General features: G+C 46.1%; 1 protein-coding gene across 4 annotated transcripts in view; it reads left to right on the top strand.

Annotated features, from left to right (window-relative positions):
- Positions 1-22,595, top strand: part of MRPS27 (mitochondrial ribosomal protein S27) — a 91,022-nt gene extending 68,427 nt beyond the window's left edge. For all 4 annotated transcript variants that reach the window (XM_058559195.1, XM_058559040.1, XM_058559249.1 and 1 more), the window contains 7 exons: positions 3,408-3,522; positions 7,165-7,243; positions 10,559-10,674; positions 14,371-14,473; positions 16,780-16,922; positions 18,844-19,014; positions 21,419-22,595. In XM_058559195.1, the coding sequence (XP_058415178.1) occupies positions 3,408-3,522; positions 7,165-7,243; positions 10,559-10,674; positions 14,371-14,473; positions 16,780-16,922; positions 18,844-19,014; positions 21,419-21,658 (967 nt within the window). In that variant the 3' untranslated portion in view covers positions 21,659-22,595. The remainder of the gene's footprint in view (positions 1-3,407; positions 3,523-7,164; positions 7,244-10,558; positions 10,675-14,370; positions 14,474-16,779; positions 16,923-18,843; positions 19,015-21,418) is intronic.
- The last annotated feature ends 300 nt before the right edge of the window (positions 22,596-22,895 follow it).

Here is a 22,895-nt window from a genome sequence, read left to right as displayed (position 1 = left end):
CCCCCTTAGCACTGGGGACAGAGAGCTCTTCAGCCCAGGGTACCAGCTTTAGAACTCGAGCTAAGAGCTTGAGAGTGCACTTCTCCCTTCTCTCCTCCTTCCCCCAGGAAATACTCATGTCTTGTACGTTTACTTCTGTTTTCTAAGCTGGGAGCTCAGCATGTCTCGCCTTCAGAGCACAAGCATTGTTGGGTTGCATTGTTTGTCTTTTCCACACTCACACGGTTTGCCGAGCTTGGCAGCCTGCTGGCCTGGACAATAATAAAGCTTCTGTCGAGGTGCACAAACAGCTGATGGCGTGGGCCACAGCGGGGACTCCTACAGTGGGCGCCTGTAGTCTGCCAGGCTGGTGGTCAGAGGGTCAGAGGGTCAGAGCAGGCGAGAACAAAGCCAGTCTGTCTGCAGGCAGATTGGAAAATCAACGTGTTAGTTGTCTTCTTGTCCCCTTGCCTTTCTCCTGGCTGAAAGGGAGAATGCTGGTCCAGCGTCCCCAGACTCATTCCAGGCAAGTACCCTCCCCAGACTCACCTGCTGTCATATCACCGCTGGCAGTTCTGAAAAGGGCCCACATTGATCTATCGGATCTGCTTAAAGAGTCATTGACGGAAGAATTCTCAAACTCACCCTCCAGAGTTGGACCCTACTATCTCAATGTTTCGAGTTGCTTATATTCTAGATCACTACTCACATAAGTTGTGTGCTAATTTCTTTTTTGACACCGATGGGGTACTTTGGGCAACATATTCATAATGTGTGTTTCCCTCATATTCCTAAATTGGTTTAATGTTGTCACTTAGTTGAAAATGTCCTAGTTGTGGTTGTGAATCTGGATTTCTAGGTCTCAGGCGGCAGAGATCGCACCAGGTAGCCCTGTTCCAGGATGGGAGAGGGAGAGAACCTGCTAACGACCCCTGTGAGTCTGTTGACAAATCTCTCAAATGTGTGCAGTCCTGAGTTCCATTCTCTTCAGTCTTCTGAGAGAGAGAGTGTGAGGAGACTTCTGCCCCTCCAGGTGTGGCAGTCAGCCTCAGAAGGTTAGCAAATGGCTTGCAACAAACTTCAGTTTGCACTTTGAAGGTCTGTGGCTGGGTCCTGTCAGTCGTTGTCATTCTTCTTCAAAGCCCAGAGATACTCTACTGACCACAGATGAGAGAAGGGGGCCTTTGGTTGGATGTGGTCCCCAGGCTTGTATTTGAAAGTCCATCAAAAAGAAAAGTCATAATGTCAGTGGGCAGAAGGTTAGATTTAAAATGAGGGTTAGGTGTAAATAATCTTGAGTAAAGGAGGTAATTGACATTTTTAATTTTTGTTTGTTTGTTTTTAAAGGAAAAATGCACTGAACCTAACAACCGGAAACACCTCTAAGCCACCCGCGGTGGCTTTTGTGTCTTTAGCACTTGTCACGTCCCACCCTGTATTGTTGTTAAACTGTTTGTGTGCTTTTTGTTTTTGTAATAAGATTATAAATGCCCCAGACAGGGAATTTACCTTCGTAAATACCATGGTTGTTAACAACACAATTGGTACAGAATAGCATTAATACGTGTGTTGATTAAAGCTCTTCTTTTATTTACTGAAAACCTCCTGTGGGCCTCGGGCCGTGTCGTGTCGGGCTCCTGTGGTGGGCCATGAGCTGTGTTGGGCTCCAGGGAGTGGGTGCTGACAGTCTGCCACGGGCTCTCCCTGCCCCGGGGGCTCACAGGCCAGCTGGGAAGCATCACACCGGCTAGGAATAAATCTGGTATTTCACTTGACCTTTTTCTTGAAAAAATAAAATTAACTTTTAATTGGCTGTTACACTTGAGATCTCAGATTTTTCAGTGACGAGAGAAGCTCAAATAGTTCAGCTATTGATTTTAATGTGAGAGAAAGCATGAAATAATAAGACATGTTTTGTTTGATTTCTGTGTGGGAGATCTCAGTGAATCTAGGAACCCCAGGCGCCTGTGCAGTGCCTTCTCTGGCAGGTCACTCGGATCCTGAACATAATATGACATGTTTCTATCTTTCTGCTTTTAAAGGGTTAATTCTGTAGAGAAAAATAGAGTGAGAGAGACATTTTCCAGCCAAACCTAAGATATTCAAAAGACTGGAAAGGGTGAGGTGACTCTAAATGCTTAAAACATCTTCAGGTCTTATTTTTGCCAAATCTCTCACCAGACCACTAATAAGTAGCCTAAATTAAATACTGCCGCTCACTCCCTCTCTTTTTCTCAGCTCTTTCTTTGGCAGAGAACCTGTTCAGCAGAACACTGTCCCGCTAGCAGATGGCAGCAAACAGCAGGTGGCGGATGGAGTAACCAGCCTCTGGGAGGCACTGCTGTTGGCCTGTAGCCCCGACTCTCAAACATGGCACAAAATCCTTTGTCTCCAAGTTTTTGTCTTGCCTTTTTGTTTTTAAGAAAACTGTTTGATTTTTGTGGGGCGAAGAGATTGACGTGCTTTCTGAATGGTTAAAGAAAAGATAAGGACTTCAGCTGACATCATGTGCTGTTTGAGGATCCGTCCCAGTCAAAACAGATAAACAGAGGACTGCAGAGCGCCCCCTGCAGCCTCCGCAGGCCCTGTCCCTGCCGCGCTCAGTCTTGTGGCGTGGACCGCCTCCCAGCAGCAAGGAGAAGCCACTCCACCCAGGGGTCAGCATGTGCAAGAACCCCAGCAAGAGAGCATCGGGATTCCTTTCCAGTCTGCTCCTTTGTGGGAAAACGCTCACCATCTACTCCTCGGCTGGCGCTGCTGGGGCCTTTAAAACCACACAGGAGCAGCAGGAAGCACGAGGAGGGAGACTGAGGAGCTAGAGTGAGCTGTGCAAGAGGCAGCGGCGTTGTGGATCTGGAGGACCTGAGTGTTCGATTTTACTCCATTTTTGTTTATTTTCTCTTTTTTGTTGTGGTTCAGTGAAGTGTCTCAGTCTCTCCTGAGTGCTGCAGAAATATCAGTATAACTCAAAGCTGATTTCCCCCCGAGTTGCTGTGCTGTTCTGTTTTCCATTTTTGCCTTGTCTGCTTTATTTTAAACTTCTGAAGTGTCAGCTCCAGCTTCACATCTCTCTCCTAATGAAATATGTATTACATAACGCCATGGTTAGTAGAGCATTTTCCCCAAATCATTTTTCATAAATCTCATGTTAAAACAAGATGTTGAATTAAGGGGTATTAAATAAGGAATAAAATTTTTTATGATATTTTTGTTCGTTATTTATCATTATTTTGCCTTCTCTTGCGCATTTCAGACTTTATAGTTAATGAGTTTTATCCTCAAGTTTTTATCAGCTGTTGGCTTTTATGACTTTTGGTTACATTGCGCGTCTGGAAATCCCTAAGGAAGGACCTGCTGATGGAAGATGTGCTGCTATGTTGACGGTTAAGAGTTAACACCAGTTTTCTCTCTTCTTTTGCTTTATTTAGATTTCGACACAGCCCCAACTGCTGGTACCTGAGAGACTGGACCATCCACGCGTGGGTCAGGCAGTGTCTGAAATACGGTGCACAAGACAAAGCCTTATACACCCTTGTAAATAAGGTGGGTGGTTTCCTGGCATTTGTGGCTTGTTCTCCTGAGTTTAGATGATGTGGTGTTTGTAGCCTTTACGGTACAGCAAAGAATAGTACAAGAAATAACTTCTAAATATTCTTTGTTCTCAGATATCCTTTTTAGAATGGAGCTGGATATAAATTAATCAACACATTAAAAATAAAAATTCGTGTAGCTGCTGCTTTTCCAAGCATAGTGACTCAGAACTAGACAGGTAAAAGCGAAAGGGAATCCAGTCCCAAGAACTCATTTCATTCTTGATCCCCAAGCCTTGCGTTTCTTGCCTGGTTCCCTTTGGTGAAGGTTAGGGAAAAAGACATGACCGTTTTGCTAGAATGTGATTTCCAGATTATTCAGTCTATCTTACACACTTTTAAAAAGACAGTATTCCTAGGTGACTCAAAACATGTCTTCTGAATTCCCTGACTCCTCTTCTTCAGCCCCAGAGCCCCCTATGATTAGGGTCTTTCTGAATGCTACACTCCACCCAAGGGTTGAGTCTTCATTACCTTCATAGTAGGAAAGAAAGTACAAAATAAGGAAATTTAGAATGTTATTATTGTGAGTCTCAAGCTACAACACTAGTTTGACCCATACAAAGATTTTAACAGTATTTTTATGAAAATGTACTATTTCGATAGTGTCACTGGACCTTGTATGTTATAACTGAAAAGGAAATACTAATTTTGTTTTGGGGAGTTTTTGCTCCGTTGACTTGGGCCCAGTTCAACTTAATATACATTGCAGGCAGTTTGTGTGTGAGCCATTGCATTGGGTATGACATTGTCTACAAAAATGAATAATGTCCTATCCTTGCCCTCAGGAAGCTTAAGCTAATTTAATCAGGCAAATAAGCAGGTTCACGGATACATCTAATATTAGGCCCCAGGGGAAGGAGTGGATTAAATCCTGCTCTCTTCAGTTCAGAGTTTAAAGACACAGATTATACTCAAAGAAGAAGATTCCTATGAAAACAAAAGAAGAAGGGTCTAGAAAGGCAGAAAAGTCTATCTCATTTTCTGCTGCTCCTAGTCTTTTAATAGAAAGAACCCTGGACAAGGAGTCAGAAGATCCAGGCTGTAACCCCATAAGTTCCACCAATTGCCTGTAAATTCATGCAAATAATTTTATCCTTCTAGGTTTTAGTTTTTTCAACTCTGAGTCAAGTGAGTTGTACTAAATCAGTAATTTCCAACCTTGGCTGCCATTAGAATCACACAAGAAGCTTTTAAGATTATAGATGTTTTTCTCCACCCCCAAGATTCTAATTTAATTGATCTTCCTGGAGCCCAGGCATTGGTATTTTTTTAAATAGGTTTTTAAAATCTTTTTTAAATAGATTTTTTTAGAGCAGTTTTAGGTTCATGGAAAAATTGAGCAGAAGGTGCAGAGAGTTTCCATATGCTCCCTGTCCCCACACAGGCACAGCCTCCGCCATTATCAACATCAATCACCAGATGGTACATTTGTTACAATTGATGAACCTGCGTGGACACATCAGCATCACCCAAGTCCATAGTTTACATCGGGGTTCACTGTTGGTGCTGTACATTCTGTGGGTTTGGACAAATGGATCATGACACATGTCCACCATTATAGCATCACACAGAGTAGTTTCACTGCATGAAAATCCTCTGTGCCCACCTATTCATCCCTCATTGGTATCTTTTTAAAGCTTCCACGTTGGTTCTAATGTGCAGCCAGGGTTGAGAGTCACTGACAGTTGATTTCTAAGGTTCCTTCCAGCTTTAGTGATGTGTCATTCTAAAATAGTTTGTTTTCACCCTGCCCCTAGGGATCAGTGCTGATTTGGAGGACTGCTTTAAGAAATATAGACACTGCCCATGAGCTTTTGGAAACAATGGCACCTCTGAGGCATCCCGTATAGCCTCCTAGTGGCAGTGACTCATTCAGCTGTGATTTGAAGCTGGCCATTAGGAAAATCAGTCTCTCAAGGGAGTAGAGTTTGGAAGAATTCCTCAGGGGTTTCTGTGGTTTTCGGGGAAGAATGGGGCGGTGTGTGGGGGGGGTGGTTAATCACACTGAAGTAAGAATTTAAAACAAACAAAAATATAACCGCAAGCTAGATAATTAGTAGTCAAACTTGATTGTGAGCGAAAATCGCTTGGGAAGCTCACTAAAACTTCAGGTTCCTGTGCCCCGTTCCTGGAGATTCCAATTCTGTAAGTCTGAGGGTTGGGAATCTGCAGTGTTAAAAACCTTCCTGGAAATTTCTGAGGCAGATGTTAAAGGGCCCCCATTTTGAGAAGTCTTGATTCTCAGATACTCAGCTACTTGTGGACAGAACGTCCCAGGAACTTGGTTAGTAATATTTTGTTGGCATATTTCTTGGGTCTTTAAAAACCAGTCTGAGAGACAAGAGATAACAAGTCCTGGTGAGGATATGGAGAAAAGGGAACCCTTGTGCACTATTGGTGGGAATGTAAATGGTGCAGCCACTATGGGAATCATGGAAGTTCCTCAAAAAATTAAAAATAGAACTACCATAGGATCCAGCAATCCCACTTCTGGGTATATATTCTAAGGAAATGAAATCACTGTCTCAAAGAGATGTCTGCACTCCTGTGTTCATTGCAGCATAATTCACAATAGCCAAGATACAGAAACAATCTGAGTGTCCAGTGATGGATGAATGGATAAAGAAAATGTGGTATATATACACAGTGGAATATTATTCAGCTGTAAAAAGGAGATCCCACCATTTGTGACAACATGGACGAACCTTAAGGGCGTTATGCTAAGTGAAATAAGTCAGTGAGAGAAAGACAAATACCCTGTGGTCTCACTAATATGTGGAATCTAAAAAAGCTGAACTCATAGAAACAGTGTAGAATGGTGGATGCCAGGGGCTAAGGGAGGGGGAAATGGGGAGATGTTGGTCAAAGGGTACAAACTTCCCGTTGTAAGATGGATAAGTTCTGAGGATCTAATGTACAGCATGGTGACTATAGTTAACATTACTGTATTGTAGATTTGAGAGTTGCTGAGAGAGTAGATCTTACACATTCTCCCCACCACCACCACCACAAAAAAAGTATAATTACGTGAGGTGATAGATGTGTTAACTAACCTTATTGTGGTAATCGTTTTGCAATGTATACGTGTATTAAATCATCCTGGTGTATACCTTAAACTTACATGATGTTATATGTCGATTTTATCTCAGTAAAGTTGGGCAAAAAACACTCTAAGGGCCAGAAATGCTACATGATGTGAAAATGTGTGCTTTCTCATAGGAGTCCATTTTTGTGTTGATATTCACACCTTACAAAAAGAATCGCTGAACCAGTGGAGCACGTGGTGGTTTTTTGCTGTCTTGGTTTGGTTTGGGGTTTTTTTAGCCATGATGAGGTGTTAGAATTGAGCTATATTTTTCACGTATCAGTTGTCTTATACCAGACACCCACTCACAACTTTCTCACCCTGACCAACAGTTCCGATTACAAACTTCATGAGTCACAGCTTCTATTTCACTGTCTCAGATGCTGTAAAATGATAGTCAAATATTTTAAAGCTGATGGTGGCAGGTTTCATCCTGAATAATATATAGGCATATATTATGAACTGAAATAGGTGGCTGTTTTTCTCTTATTTTCCTTTTCATTACAGGTTCAATATGGAGTTTTTCCAGATAACTTTACATTCAATTTACTGATGGATTATTTCATAAAGAAAGAAAATTACAAAGGTAAGAAACCAAACCCAGGTCTATTTACAGTGGAGCTTCAGCTCCCAAAAGGAAGTAATATAGGCACTTTCCCTTTTTTATTTCTTAATAACATCTCTTTATATCACTCTTTCGGTCAGAAATAGATGTGAGGTTGATTTACCAAACCACTTGGCCAGATAGGAGAATCATATCCGGGGTTTTTTTCCTCTGAGTTTCTCAAGTGTATTTGTTCACGTCTCTGTAGGCAAAGGACAATGGCTTTAGTTAAGCAGTAACCTGCCTGAGCTTCCACGCCTGGTTAAGATTACAGTAAGGCACTTATTAGCTTGACTTCCTTTGGCACCACTTGCTAACTTTGTTTTATTTAAATCATAGTTGTTGTAGTATGTAAAATGTCAAACCATAAAATCAACTGACTTTTCCGGGAAAGAGCAGTGCCCTTGCTTTGAAGGAAGGTCATTTCAACCCCCAGGCTTTTGTTTCCTTATCTGTAAAATAAGTAGATCGCTGATCTCTGAGATCTCTACCCCCAAAATTCTCTGATCCTGTGAAATTAATTTAAGGTGACACTTAGCTTCAGCTGCAGTAGGGAGGCCAAGGAAAGACGGGGATTACAGCAGCCTCTACAGAGCAGTCAGGCGGAACCCTGCCAGTCTCCAGTGGACAGGGAGTCAGAGCAGAGCCCACTTGTGCTTGCAGCCGAGTTGGTGAAGAAGGGAGGAGGAGGGGATGTTGGGGAAGAGGGGAGGAGGAGGCCTTGCCATCGTGTGAGGACGCACACTGGCTTTCCGCCACCACCGTCTCATCCTCAGGCTTGGTGCTGAGGAGCACAAGGGGGCTGTGCCCGTGTCGGATAGTTAACTGCCTCAGAGATAGGAATGAGCTGGTGGTTACTGGCGCATTTATGACATCTCTGATTCCTGCCCTTGAGCTCTGTTCCCTCCTCCCTGCACGCCAGCCCCCTCGGCCTTTCCTGGTGCATCTGTGGTCAGTGCTCAGGCTGGGACGGGCGTTTCTGCACGTGGGGTGGCACCTCTCCTTCTCTTTTCTGGACCTCTGCCTCATCTTCTTCCCGTAAGGCTTGCAGGCGCCGACTGCCAAAGAGTATTTGGTGTATGTTATTTTTTGAAATGTTAATTATCCCTTGTTGTCCGTTTCTTAAACACAGTTTTAAATATGCATTTCCTGAATTCAACTAAAAGATAATTAGCCTACACGTTTCATAATCTATTCTCTGTGAACATCAGATTTAAGAATCCATATTACTGTGTCATTGGAAAATCATGTATTAGCAGTTTTCTCCTTCAGTCTCTTTAAAGGATATGTTGGAGAGTCAAAGGAGTTTTGTTGTTGTTGTTTTTTCTAAATGCAGAATAAATAATATTGAAGATTTTTTAAAATAAAGTTTTAATGATTATTATCGTTTATAGCAAAATTTAGAAAATTTTTTTTTATTGTTGTTAGGATAGGAAATATCAAATAATAAATAATTATGGAGGAAAGGTAAATTAATTATACAGGCCAACCTAATTTTTTTTTTTTTTTTTAAGATTTTATTTATTTTTTTCTCCCCAAAGCCCCCAGTAGATAGTTGTATGTCATAGCTGCACATCCTTTTAGTTGCTGTATGTGGGACTCGGCCTCTGGATGGACGGAGAAGTGGTGCCTCGGTGCGCGCCCGGGATCCGAACCTGGGCCACCAGCATTGGAGCGCGCGCACTTAACCACCAAGCCACGGGGCCGGCCCAGGCCAACCTAATTTTACTTCCCAAGCTGACTGAAATGCAGAATGTAAATAAAAGATAAAGTAAATTTGATTTATCTTTCTTGTGTAATTTTGGATTCAGTAATGAACAGTTGGTAAAACTATTTTGTTTAAACTGGATTTTTTGCTGTAATTGTGTTCTTTTAAAATATTGGTTATTTGGGGTTTTTTTGTTAATCTCTTCCAAGTCCTTGTTTTGCTACTGACTTACTAGATGACTTCGTGGTCTGCCTGTCTGTCTCACATTCCCCATTTGCAAAAAGAATACAGAAATTCTTGCCTCTGGCCTCCTTCAGAACCATGACGACATGTGCAAAACCAGCTGGCTAGGAACAGCTGCAAATCAGTGCCAACTCTGACAATTATGGGTAAATGCAAAAATTGGTTAACGCAGCAACTCAGTCAGAAACATTTGTGGTGCCTGTGTTATGTGCAGGTACCGTATTTTAAACCAAAACTAACACTCTCTAATTTAACAACAAATATGAAGGGAAGGAAATTGTTTGAACTTGATTTTCTTGGCTTCCATCTGTGTTGTGGAATACTGGGGGAAAATAAAAGTTGCTCGAGGTCTGATCTCCTGTGATCAGCATTCGTTTGGAAATAAATGTCTCACATTGTGAGTTACACTCAGGGCTTATAATCTATGAATGAGCATTTTCCTGTCCATTCTTTCACATCTTTTAAGCTCAGCCTGGTTGTCCTTTTTATAGTCATCAGGTTTCTGTCTTTGAAATAATACGTGGCATTTAGGATTGTGTCTAGCATTTATCCTCTTTTGTCCAAACAGGGAGAAGGTTCCAGACCACAGAATGGGGCAGTCAGCCCAGCCTCTGCTCTGCTTGCCAGGGTGACCTGGAAAATAGATTTGCCTCCTTTCTGTATGCCATAGCTCTTCTAGCTGGTGGACATGATGCCTTCAACTTGCTTCACAATTTATGAGCCATCTTCATATGTATTATCTCATTGGACTGTCCAAAAATCTTTTGAAATAGATGGGACAAATGGTGTTTTATTATTATTATGAAGATGATACTGGGAGAAATTAAGTGGTTTATTTGATGTCCTTGAGGACACTGGTGCAGTAGCACCTGATTCAGTACATCATGGCAGGTCCAGTAGAAGCTAAAGGCTGGAGGAGCCCTAGTTTGTGAAAGAACTGGGACCAGAGCCCACGTTGTTTACTTTTTAATTCTGTCTATTTTTCTATCACTCCCCACTTTTTTTTTTTTTTTTTTTGAGGAAGATCAGCCCTGAGCTAACATCTGTTACCTTTCCTCCTCTCTTTGCTGAGGAAGATTGGCCCTGGGCTGACATCCGTGCCCATCTTCCTCTACTGTATATGAGATGCCACTGCAGCATGGCTTTGATAAGCAGTGTGTAGGTCCGCACCCGGATCTGAACCTGTGAACCCTGGGCTGCCGAAGCGGAGCGCTCGAACTTAACTGCTACGCCACCGGGCTGGCCCCCTCATGCCCCACTTTTTAAAAGTTTTTACGGTTAAATACAGATTTGGTGATGTTACCTAAAACTAATTTCCTTTCTTTTTTACTTTGATCTTCTTGCAGATGCTTTATCCGTGGTTTTTGAGATCATGAAGCAAGAAGCCTTTGAAGTACCTTCCACCCAACTTCTCTCGCTCTATGTTCTATACCATTGCCTGGCAAGGAAGACAGACTTCAGTGTAAGTGCCCTACCGTAAGGCAGCTCTGAGGGCCGCAGGAAAAGTGAGCAGTGGCTGCTCAGTAGGGATGACGTGGCCGGAGGGAGCCCCACCCTCAGAATCTGGAAGAGGTATCTGATGGTGGCTCTGAGGCCCCGTACAACCGGGAATGAGTGTTCCTTCTGCATGTTTTAGTTACTGGTTTCTAACAAAGTGGAACTGGATATTCCTCTACTTGAAAGAATCTCAAGTGAAAGTCCTTATGCACATTTTGAAACTTGAGCTAGGCTGAGTGCACCTCAGACGTTCAGAAATGGGGAATTGATAGTGAGAGCTGGATGTGTCCTACCAGAGAAGCAGTGGGGCAGCTGGGTTTGACCGCAACTCAGGTATTAAATGCTGATTCTTTGGTTTGTATCAGTATTTTCCTCAGGTTGCTCTGGGTCCGTCTAGAATACCAAGTTTTGGTTTAGGCTTGTTCATTGTTTATTGCTATTCTAAGAATAACTAATATTTAAATAGCACTGACTTTACAGCAGGCTGTGTTCTTGATGTTTAAAACTCATTAATGCATTGAGTCCTCACATTCTATGCCAATGAGAAGACTGGGACACAGAGATGTTCCATGACAGCCACCCAGCTAGTAAGTGGTGAAGCCAGGCACGCTGGCCCTGCAGACTGCCCTTCACCTCAAATGTCACATCAAAAACACGAGTGTGGGTAGCAGCTGAAGGGCCCTCTAGTCTGCCCGCGTTCTAAAGAATTTATGGTGTATTTAGCTTTCCTTGGATGAGTGTTCCAGCCTCTGGCACACCTCACGTCCTTAGTTCATTAAATGGACATTGAGCATCCACCATGTTCTGTGCATCGCCGAGTGCTGGTTATACAGTGGGGAGCAGACACCTCCTGCTTACGATTTAAGATGAATACAGGCATCTAAAACAAAACAAACACACGAATATGAAATTATGACTGTGATGAACACTACAAAGACATCCTCTATTAAAAGCCTATATTGTAGGGACTTTTTGTTTGTTTGCATTTTAAACTTAGGTTAGGAAAGGCTTCCTTAAGGAAATATTTCTTGAGTTAGTATTTGAAGAATGAATAGGCATTAACTGGCTGAAGAGTGGAAGAACAATCCAAAAAGAAGAAATAGCATGTGCAGAAGCCCTGTGGCAGAAAGAACATGGTGAGTGGAAAGGGGCTGGAATAAGACAGGAGAATAATGCAGCTGCAGCGGGGAGAAGGGTGGGAAGGACATGGGGTGAGAGGCAAGGTTGGGGCGTGCTGGTTGTGCTAGGCCGTTTTGTCTGTGTCCTAAAAATAGTGAGAAGCCACTGAAGTTTTTAGCAGAGAGGGTAACATGATCTGATTTGTGTTTTGAAAAGATGCCTCTGACTATAGCGTGGGTAAGAGATTGGATCGGGCCAGGTGGCTCTGGCCAAGCACTTAGGAGGCTGTTACGGTGTCTGAGCAGGAGGTGGGGTAGCGTGGGGACCAGAACGTGGGTGAGAGCAGTGGGAACACACTTGGGAGGCAGAGGACACGATGAGGAACCGCGTGTGGAGGCAGGGAAGCGAGGGCACAATCTCGTCTCCTCGGTTTCTGACTCGGGTGTCTGGACTGAGGGGTCGCCATGTGTTTATAAAGGGAACTCTGGAAAAAGACTGAGTTTATGAGGAAAGCCATTAATTTGGCTCTGAACATGTTGCATTTTGAGATGCCTTTGAGACAGTCGAGAGATTCCACAAGGGAAATTGGGATCTTAATGGAAAAAATCTGGACTGGAGATATTATTTGTACATCCATTTGTAAATGTCTACAAATGAGCCACAGAGCAAAAAGAAAAATCAGGAGTGTGTTGGACCACAAAGCCATAGGAAGAGAGTAGTCTACAGTATGGGAATGCTCCAAGAGGGTAGATGAGGTGAGGACTTTCTGAAAGTTCATTGAATTTAGTGGCACGAAGGCACTAAATTGTGACCTTTGTTTCCATAGAATGATGGATCGGGAGATCAAATTGGTGTGGATTGTGGAGTGTTTGAGAGGTGCAGGAAGGAGACAGCGAGTGTGGGCAAGCTGTGAAGGGGAGTGGAGGGGGAAGGGAGGATGAGGGTTTGCTTTGTATTAATGGGAAAGGCAGAAGCATAAAATGGGAAAACCATGAGGACCTTGGTGAAATAGCACCTGATTTAGTCCCTAACAGTACAGATGGTAGAAGCTAAAGGCTTGGAAGAGACCTAGTATGTTAACACATAAGTAGATTTCATGTAAACAGCAGTGGTTTACTATTCCCAATCATCAAAAAATCTCTAAGACATCCGTTTGCTTGTTTTCGTTCATCTTGTTTAAAGTCCATCTGGAAGTGTTGCCATTCCAGGCGCCACCGCCACCCCTGCTCAATTCCTCACTCAGCAAGGACGCTGCTCATCTGGCTTTTAGCCCCTGTTACATCCTGATACTATAGATCATGTTTTTCCCTAAAGAAAAGGAAAAATATTTCTAAGACTTGTTATTTATTGTTCACTGGGCCGCTTTTCATACAGCGTATGTGGGGGGAAAGCCAAATCTCAGAGTGCTTTGCTCTTGAGAGTGGGTGACCTGGTCCTGAGTTGCTGGCTTTTTCACTCGTCTGTGACACAGAAGTGCCAGGGGAGGCTTTGTCTGTCTCCCAAAGTCTTTGCTTTTTTCAAAGGTTTAGAAAAACCGTAGGAAATTACACTTGGATTGCACAAAGGCCCATTCACAGTAAAGATGTTTGGGTGCCCATCAACACCTAGGGTGCCTCACGTACACCTGGCTGCAGCTGTAGCCTGCACACCCCATTCATTCTCCACTTCCTCCCTGGCCTCTGAATGCAGAGGCCAGTGCAGGCACCCGAGCTTTGTGTTCTGTGTTTCCAAGCTGGACGAGGGATCCAGCCATGTGCACTCATGGCACCAAGAAAATCACAGCTCTCGTTGTTGGGGGATTGCCAAGGCTGTCCTCAGGGCCCTGTGTCACAGCGAGTCCCTGTCACTGCTGCTCCGGGTCTGTAGCAGGCTTAGCAATGCTAGTGTTTTTGCCCCTCTTTACCATGTCTCAAAAGGCTCTAATTTGATTAAAGTGTAATTTTGCACCCTGGGTTGAAAGAAATGATCACTAAGTGTTTCTGATTGCCTAATTTATTTTTGAGAGGCACGTATCTAAAAGCAACCTAATAGTTGTGTTTATTTTAATGCTGTGAAGTAGAAGGAGTGTTACCGTTGCTGAATTGTTTAAAATTCAGAAGCTTGCTCCATGGTGTCGTAGCGATGGGAGTGAGTGTGAGGCTGACAGCGATATAAGCTTCACTGATTGTCTCAAGGCAATGTTGGTTCACAGTGCACTCTTTACTTTTGTTTTGTTTTGCTCTTCTGATTGTAAAAGGAACTCTTATTCATTGCCAGAAATTTGGAAAATAATGAAAAGTACAAAGAAGAAAACCAGAATTGTTCATAATTTTACTACCCAGAAATCTGGTAATGTATGGGGTTTTTCTTTTCTGTATTTTTCATTAAACATAAATATCTTTTATTTACAAAATTTGGATTATAGTGTACCTATAGCTTTGTATTTTACTTTTTTTACTTAATGCTATGACATGCTCTTTTTCTTCTCTGTCGTTAAAAATCATAGTTTTAGATAAAGTCTTCATTGCTTGGCTGGACTGTGATCTGGTATTTTCTTTTGCAGTGGGAAGATGAGAGGAATTTTGGGGCATCCCTGTTACTCCCAGGCCTCAAGCAAAGGAACACAGTGGGGCTGAGTTCCCAGCTGTATGGCCTTGCACTTCTTGGTAAGCTGAGTGCTCCTTCAGGTATAGCTCTTCACGGGTAGAACCGATGCTTTCTTCTCCTTCATAATAAAGTTATAATTTGATTTAAATTTAGTGAAATTCCAATATAGCTTTCACTTTTAGACGTAAAAATAGCCCTTATGGTGGCCTTAGAGCTAGGACCTGAGACAGGGAAGAGGGTTCTAAACCTGTCACCACTGGCAAGGTGAGAACCAGTTCTGGTGGCCACAGATTATAGTTAGTAGTCATCAGGGTGAGGAAGGGATAAAGAAAGAAAAGGTCTGGGGGCCGGCCCGGTGGGATAGTGGTTAAGTTTGCGTGCTCTGCTTCGGTGGCCCGGCGTTTGCAGGTTCAGATCCCCGGTGCAGACCTACACACCGCTCGTGAAGCCATGCTGTGGCAGCATCCCATATATAAAACAGAGCAAGATTGGCACAGATGTTAGCTCAGGGACAATCTTCCTCAGCAGAAAAAAAAAGGAAGGAAAGATCTGGCCCTCTTTTGGGAGAACCAGCCCATAGAATCTTTTGCAGTATTAACAGAGTTCTTTCTGTCTCTTTACACCTAAAGTCCTGGAAGTCAGAAGTTAAGAGTCAGATTGGACCCACATCCTTGGTAGTATTTTCAGGGGAGCAGGAGAAACTCTGAGTGCGTCTCGTAGCACTTTGGGAGAGCAGGGAGTGATGCTTTGGGACCATGTGACTGGACCCTGCAGGGCGATGGTAGCCTTACTTTAGTGTCCATTGCACTGAAAATCAGACAGGTCAGGACGTGAAGCCTTCTGAGGAGTGGCCTCAGACCTGGTTGTGTGGAGTTGGGCAAGTAGTGATTAACCCAAATATGCAGAGAACGTGCCCTGATTGACAGAGGTTTCCCACATGCATATTGTTTTTCCCTCTTCCTTCTCTCTCTCAAGCAGAGAGATGTGAGAAAGCACTTTGTCTTGATCATAGGTTGCTTCTGCTTACCTTTGTTTTCTGAAAATCGTCAAAGTTATAGCAGTTTGGCTGCTTTTGAAGTTGACCATCACCAACAAAATATAGCGTGGCATTCTTGGATACTGATTCTGATAGAAACCAATCAGAGAGCAATTTCAGAGTTTATCAGACTCACTGTCAGACTAGCAAAAGAGTTGACCACTCTTTAAAAATCATTTCTCCTTATTTGCTGTCTACTTTTGACATGGATTTACCTGTTTTTCCTTTGCTTCAGATGAGCATTCAGGACTGTTCCACTGCAGGAATTGTTCAGGATGTTGTGAGGCTCGGAACACGCACGTCGTGGTGTTGTTTCTGAGCGGAGGCCTGCGCTTTGGGGCTGGCGGCTGTCGGATCAAAGCTCTTTGCTCTGACGGTGCTGTGTGTGTAGCCTCTCTCACCCGGTGGGAGCAGCTTCCCGGAAAGTGGCTGCGGTCTAGCCCAGCATCTTAAAGCTGTAAAATTAGCTGTCACCTGATAGGCTTTGTCTGCTTATCCTGCTCCGGCTTTCCCGAATCCTCCTTCCGGGAAAGATAAGTGGAGGTGCATGGATTTAAGACCTGGCGACTCAAGGTGACTTTGCTCGTTGGTGCAGAGAGGGCTTCTGTTGGACGCAAACGCAGAGACAGCCTCTCCCCACGCGAGGGCCCTGCTGCCTTGGTCCCCGTCCTGAGCGCCAGTTGTCGTGGTCTCAGGTACCAAGAGAAACGCTCGTGTCCTGGGGTCCAAAAGGATGAGGAGGACTTTATGCTTTAAGTGCTGATGAAGCTCAAATAAAGGAAAGAAGAGCCGACAAGACTTTTTTTTTCATAAGGGCAATCAGTGGGGTATTTTGAAGCATTTTGAAAAATGTCAAAATGTTTCCTGGCAGGGAAGATCGTCAGATGTTGGCAAGATTTCCGCTTTAAGAGTGTTGTGGAGTTTCTTTTTCTGAGGAAGATTTTGATCTTAAAACAAAAATAGTATTTCACTTGTCTGACTTGTTTTGTTGGGTGGCTCCACTGAGAGGCAGAGATAGCGACCTCTCTAAGTTTCCCTCGGCCCTATGACTCATACATCCTCACAATGATGTCCCGCAGTCAAAATGAACAAGAAAATCAAGTTGGCACAATTTTGTATTAAAAAACATGTACAGTGAATTTTACCACATTCTTCATCATCTGTCTGAGATGTCAAGTCCCTGGGTAGTTGAGGCTCTTGGTGCAGATTTGAAATGATCCTTCTCCATCTAGAGCTGCCAGGCGCCTCTTTACTGTGCCTTCATGTCTTCAGTCTCAGACGCAGTGGGAGCCACAGCTGAGCCTTCTTCATTGTTCCTTTTGGCCACAGGGAAGGTGGAGTTGCAGCAGGGGCTGCGGGCTGTGTACCAGAACATGCCTCTGCTGTGGCAGCCAGGCTACCTCGACCGAGCCCTTCGAGTGATGGAGAAGGTGGCCTCCTCCCCAGAAGACGGAAAACTATGTGGAGAAGCAGTATGTTCCTGGGCCCTAATTCAGTGGGATTTGGCCATCTCCTCTTCCTCACAAGTCCAGCTTTGAGTGTGTTTCATTGTCTTCCCCCCTCACTTCTACTTTCTCTATTTCTATACAATCATGTTCTTATCCAGTTGAAAAGGAATGAAAAACCACAAACATTCTTGGTGTTACTGACAAAAAGCAGTAGAAAATAAGATACATGTTGAGTTTATAGCTCACTGTCTAGGAGGAAACTATTTCCCTCCGCTGTAATTCAAACTGAGTTCAATAAAATACTGCCCCCTCCCCCCATAAAATCTCAGTAGGAGCTCAGGAGAGGCTAAGATTTCATTTTAAATTTTTGGCATTTCTGTACCCTCATGTAGTCCTGGGAGACTACCTGGCAATGTTTTCCCCCATAAAAGCCCTCAAGAAATGAATGTAGGGACTGGAGATGGCACCGGCTTTCTTTCCTTTCACTGGACCATTCCGTGGTGAACGCATGATGCTGAGGAGCTGGATCAGACATTCCTCCCAGGGTTCCAGGGCGTTCATGTCCTCTGGGCTAGGAAACTGTCCTCCCGCAGCCTCCAGGCTCGTCACTCTTAGTCACCTGGGGCTCGTGACACTGTGCAGCTACTAGACTTAGCTCGGGCTGCAGGAAGCATGGCATCTTACAGCCACATGACGAGACTCACCCCATAGGGAGCCCAGCCTCACTTCTGTCCACGCAGCTTTTGTGGCCAGAGTGAGGCCTGGAAGGACACTGGCTGTGTCGTCACCAGGCTGTGAGTGTTGACTCGGAGCCGCGTACTCGTTTGAGCCTGATCGCTAGGACTCAGGCCTTGGCTTTCGTCTCAGTCACGGGATCACAAGGCTGGTGCCTCTCCTGGCTCCTTACGCTCGTGTCTGGTGAATCATTGAGTTCTTTGCCAGACGTTCGCAACAAAGCATACGCATCTTTAAGTGTATATTCATGTTTTAACCCTGCTGCAGTCAGTGCTGGTGATCGAAAACAGAGCTGTACAGAAATCCTTTATGGAGAAGTGTTCCTTCCCCTCTGAGCCCGATTTGCGTTCTCTGCGTTCTGACTTAATAGGAGCGTGATTCAGACGTCAGCCGGAACAGGATATGTGTTGGGTTTGGGTCCAATGTCTTAGTGGAATTAAAAAGCGTTGGAGTATTTTCTGGGCTTTTGTTCTAATACAACGTGGGTGGAATGACCGGCACCCAGGCCACTGCTTGTGCTCACCTTGGGGTTGTCTCTGTCCGATCTCTGTGGGTCGAGGGAGGTGTGCCTCAAACTGAGCGTGGTGGGGGAGAGGGCTCAAGGCAAAAAGAAGCCGTCTGTTTTATAATTGACTTACTTTCTAAGTCACGGAAGTCCCGTTGCAGGGGCTCTCGTGTGCCTGCCGGGTGGTTGCCAGCAGCTTGTGTGCCCGGTGCTGATCCCTGACGTACAGCCACCCCGTGAGCTACACTCTGCAGGAGGCCTCGCCTGGGCTCAGGGGCTTCCCCTGCATTCCGAATGGCCTTTTGTTGGCTGTGGTCTCTAGTGGTTTTTCTTTCCCTTTCTCTCAATCCCAAGCCAATTGAGGAGGAAAGGCGGGAAGGGGAGGTACTTCAGTGCCTGTCGAACACGGTCTTGGTTCCTGCCTGGGCGATGAGAAGCACAGTCCACGGGCGGTGCTGAGTCCCTCCTGCAGAGAACCCTGAGCTCGCTTATTTGTGCCGTTTGTTTTCTGATGAGTTTGCATGCCGTCTGACAGTGTTCCTAACGGAAGGCCATGTGGCCGTTTCTGTGCCCTGTAATTTGGTGGGAGGACTCTGCTCATGAGTGTAGAGCCCAGGTTTCCCTTCCTCTCCCTTTTCCACCTCCCTTCCCAGTGTGCTCAGGGCCGCAGGATGTTTAGTCCCCACCCCTCTTTCTGCTCCGCAGCTCGATGTGCTGGACAGAGCGCTGACGGCTGTGGCCACTCCGGCCCACGGGTCTTCAGAGGAGCAGCCCCGAGAAGGTGAAGACAGCCAGAGGTCAGAAGAGCTGGTGGAACAGATGGACGTGGAGGAAACGGAACAGTCCAAGCTTCCCCAGTACCTGGAACGATTTCAGGTGAGTCGCAGCAGAATTGAGTCCCTCTTGGCTGTGCATTGGGCATGCTCCTCTGCCATGGTGATAGACAGGCAGTCCTTTCATGCATCAGCGTCACACACAGGCATTAAAAACTGACATCAAAAGTTACATTTTTATGGCTTCACGCAGGAAGTGGTCTTAAAAGAAACAAATGGTATTTTTATGCTTTTTGTACATGAGCTAATCGGTCACAGTTTTGTTCCCTAGGCAGCATGTCATTACCCTTTCCTCCCTGACATGTGCCTGATGGCTGGGTGAGAGCTTGCTTCCTCATAGCAAGCACCTGACTCCAACCCCGGGGAGAAGAGCTGAGCATTTCTCCGTATTGCACTGAACGTGGGTGATAACCCAGAAACCCCGGGCAGGGATCACAGAACCACATTTGAGTATGAAGTGTGTGGAGATCAGACACAGGTGTCTTCTCTCGCTCGGCTCTGTGGTGTGCACCGGGGCCGTTAGGAACACTCGCTTGTACTGCATGGAAGATGTGAACAGGTTTCCACTCTTCCCTTTCGGAACAGCCCTGAGCACTCGGGCCACCGTGTAGCTCTCACTGTGCGTCCCAGACACTGTGGTCAGTCAGGAAGGAGGGCATGCTCAGAGCTGAAACCCTTGCCCTCTACCGTGGCTTTCTTTCTCATCTATTGAGTGCAGAGAGAAAAAATGCTGCCTGAAGGAGGATTCTTGATGTAAAGCAGAAAACCTTTCCATCCATCCCAGCTGACCTATTGTGTCATTTTGGGACAGAGGGATATAAGCTTTGCCAGATGATTACATTTACATCTTGTCAGTAATTGTATTGAACCAGCTGTGGGAGAACCATGTCCCCATGTTATAAGGGGGACTCTGTTGTGCTTTTCGCAGGTGTTCCTCCCAGTACTTCTGTCACGTCATGCTCAGCTTACCTCTGATTTAAGAACTGAGAAGGAAGGGTCAGTGGATGTTCCCAAGGTACACAGAGAATGGGCAGCTAGTTTAGGAATTTACACACCTGTTCTTTCCTCTTAATTTTGCAGACTTAGAAAAGCTGAGAATGAAAAGTCTACTTAGCCCCATAGATTATTATTCACAATATTCATATTGACCAAGGCGGCCACACCACTCCTAGAATTTACCACCTCTGTCTCTTGTTTCTTATAAATTTAATCTCGGAGAATAGAAATCTGAGCCTGCATTAGATTCTCAGCCCTCACTCTTCCACAAATGCGTTTTTTTGAAAATCAAAAAAAAAAACAAAGACACATAGTTACTGACAGCGTGTCCTTATCCTCCCGGAGCGCTGCTGGTGGGTGCTGCCCTTCACGTCACATGACACCAGGCTGAAAGAAACGAGCACACAAGTGACTGACTTGGGATTTGAGCAAGTTTGCTGCCTCAGTTGAGTCCTTATTCTGGTGTCCCAGGCTGTCTCCTTGGCCTCAGACCACATGGAAAGTGATATGACAGAGAAATCATTTTCATTTTATGTTTCCTATTTTTCCTGTTGCCTGATTTTTATTAGTCTCAGGTAATGTTTGGGGCCCATTTTTTTGTGACTGACCCCTCATAGTGGGCCTCTGGCCACTACTTGAAGCCCATGGACCCTGCCCACCTCCCGCCCCCAGCTGGAGCAGGCCTCATCGCTATGCTGGTGAATTCCTGTTTGTGGCCCGTGGGGACGTGTGGTGGAAGCTACAGTGGGGCCGTAAGTGGCTCTCTGATGATCTACGTCTTGAAGCACTTAAGTAGATTAGTGTTTTTAGCACTTAGCTTCTCCAGGAATACAATACGAGCAAACTAAGGTGCCGTTCGGATGCAGCTGTGAGCCGTCAGCATGTAGAGACTGACCTGCCGTGGCGCCCAGCAGGTGGACGCCTGTAACAGTGCAGGCGTTCCCGGGAGCTGTTCACATGCAGTTAGTAACACGTCCTTGGAATGATTTCCGTCTGTTGAAAGGACTGCCAGTCAGGTGGACACTGATCTCAGTTACTCTGAAGGAAGAGCTGTGGAGGACGTGCTCCGTGCACCTGTCCGCTGCTCTGTCATGTCGTGTGCATCTGAGGGCTCTCTGTTCCTGAGTTTGCCACTTGGTTTGCTGCAGGTCAGAGGGGATGTAGGTCTGTTGTACTGGTGCCGTCTTGGTGGTTTAAAACGGGAAGTCTCAGCGTGTGGAGTTCCAGTCCCTGTTTGTGAGTGAGGGGGAGAAATCACACGTGGTGCGTCTTAGCAAGATTGCTGGGCTGAAAAAAAGAGCAACGGCCGGCAGTGCCTGGGTGAATGGCAGCTGACAGGTTCCGACAAAGCGCCTTGCCTGCAGGCCGAGTGGGCACCGGAGTGACCTCGTCTCTTCTCCGTATTCCTCACCCACCTGCCCCCTTCTCTCTTTTTCCTTTGTTCCCAACAGGCCGCACATTCTCAGCTTCAGGCTCTGGGCAGAGTTGAGTCGGGAAGCCTTTTGACTCTGACCACCCAGCTCGTCCACGAGCAGCTCCCCAGCTGTGAAGCAGAGGACGTCGCCGCCTATGAGCAGAAGCTGCAGCAGTGGCGTCTGGAGTGGGGACACCTGGTTCAGAGGGAACGGGAGCAGAGGGAGAGGGCGAAGCAGGAGCACCAGGCTCGGAGAGCAGCCAAGGCGTCTGCCTGACGGGGCCCCGCAGGCCCCAGCTCGCCCAGGACTTCACTAGACCCGTCACAGCCTCAGTCCCTCCAGCTGTCTCCTTCTCCTGAAGCCGGCCGCTTGTGCTACAAAAGCCTTGGTGTTCTACACGTTCAGACACTATGACTGCCCATCCAGGTGCCAGGAAGGGCTGTGGGACTGTGCAGGTGGTCACACTGAAGCCACCAACTGAAGACCTGAAATCAGGGGCTCTCGAGGCTGATGGTGGGTGTCCCAGGCACAGCAATCAGTTGTGAACATTGGGAGTCCTGACACCTCGCCATGGTGGGGGGTTGAAGAATCAGGTCTCGAGCGCAGGCTTTTGAATGGGCTCTCTCCCCAGCCGAGGGGAATGTGTGTCCTGAGCTCGTGTCACCCTTGGTCCCCTCTCTGATGCAGGCACTCAGCCCCACACATCCCCTCTCCTCCCACTGGGTCCCACCCTCCCGGACCTGAACTGGGGGAGTTCAGCACCAGAGCAAACACAAGACCCACTGGTGTTCCCATTTCAGGACCCACGGTGGCTTGTGTAGGACGTCAGGGCTTAGGAGGAGAAAGCCGGCCCTAGCTCTGAGGCCTCCTTGTCTCAGCTTCTCCATCACGTCTTAGCGCTGTCTCAGCTCCTTCGTCAGGTGGGTGCGGAGAGCCTCCTGTGTACACACACACACGTGCAGCTTGTGAAGGCATGTTTCAGTTAGAGAAGCTGGAGAGGGTGAGAGGTGGGCTGGGCCCGCCGTGCGTGGGAGACGTGAGTAGCTGTCAAACAGGCAGGAGGTGGAAGGGTCCTTTCTGAAGTTTCTGGTGGGGTGGGGTGCGTTGGGCAGCTCTGGTCGCTATGTGGTTTTGCCTTTCAGTACAGGGGGGTACTTTTATCCGGGATTGTGCTCTTTATCAAGAACCCGTGGAAATAAATGTCCTGGGACGATTGTGTGTATTCTTTATCTCTGGGGAAGGGAGGGGCAGATGGGGAATGTCACCATGGTTATAGTTACTATGATTTTGAGCAGCGTGTTTGCAACCCTCCTCCGTTAGACTGTGGCATTTATAACAGCCGCCCCACAGCCACCGTTGAGGCCTTGCTGTGTGCCCACTGCTCGCGGACCCCACGAGGGAGGTACTGTCCTTGTTGGTGGGCGGGGAAGCGGCAGCTGAGCCCCGTGTCTGCGGTGGGCGCGTGCTGCTCCGCACCCTGCACGTTGCCTCCGCGTGTCCCCGCACAGGGCCC

This window comes from Diceros bicornis, chromosome 1 (assembly GCF_020826845.1).
Source record: "Diceros bicornis minor isolate mBicDic1 chromosome 1, mDicBic1.mat.cur, whole genome shotgun sequence".
NCBI classification, from domain to species: Eukaryota; Metazoa; Chordata; class Mammalia; order Perissodactyla; family Rhinocerotidae; genus Diceros; species Diceros bicornis.
This window is presented reverse-complemented; position numbering and strand designations above follow the sequence as displayed.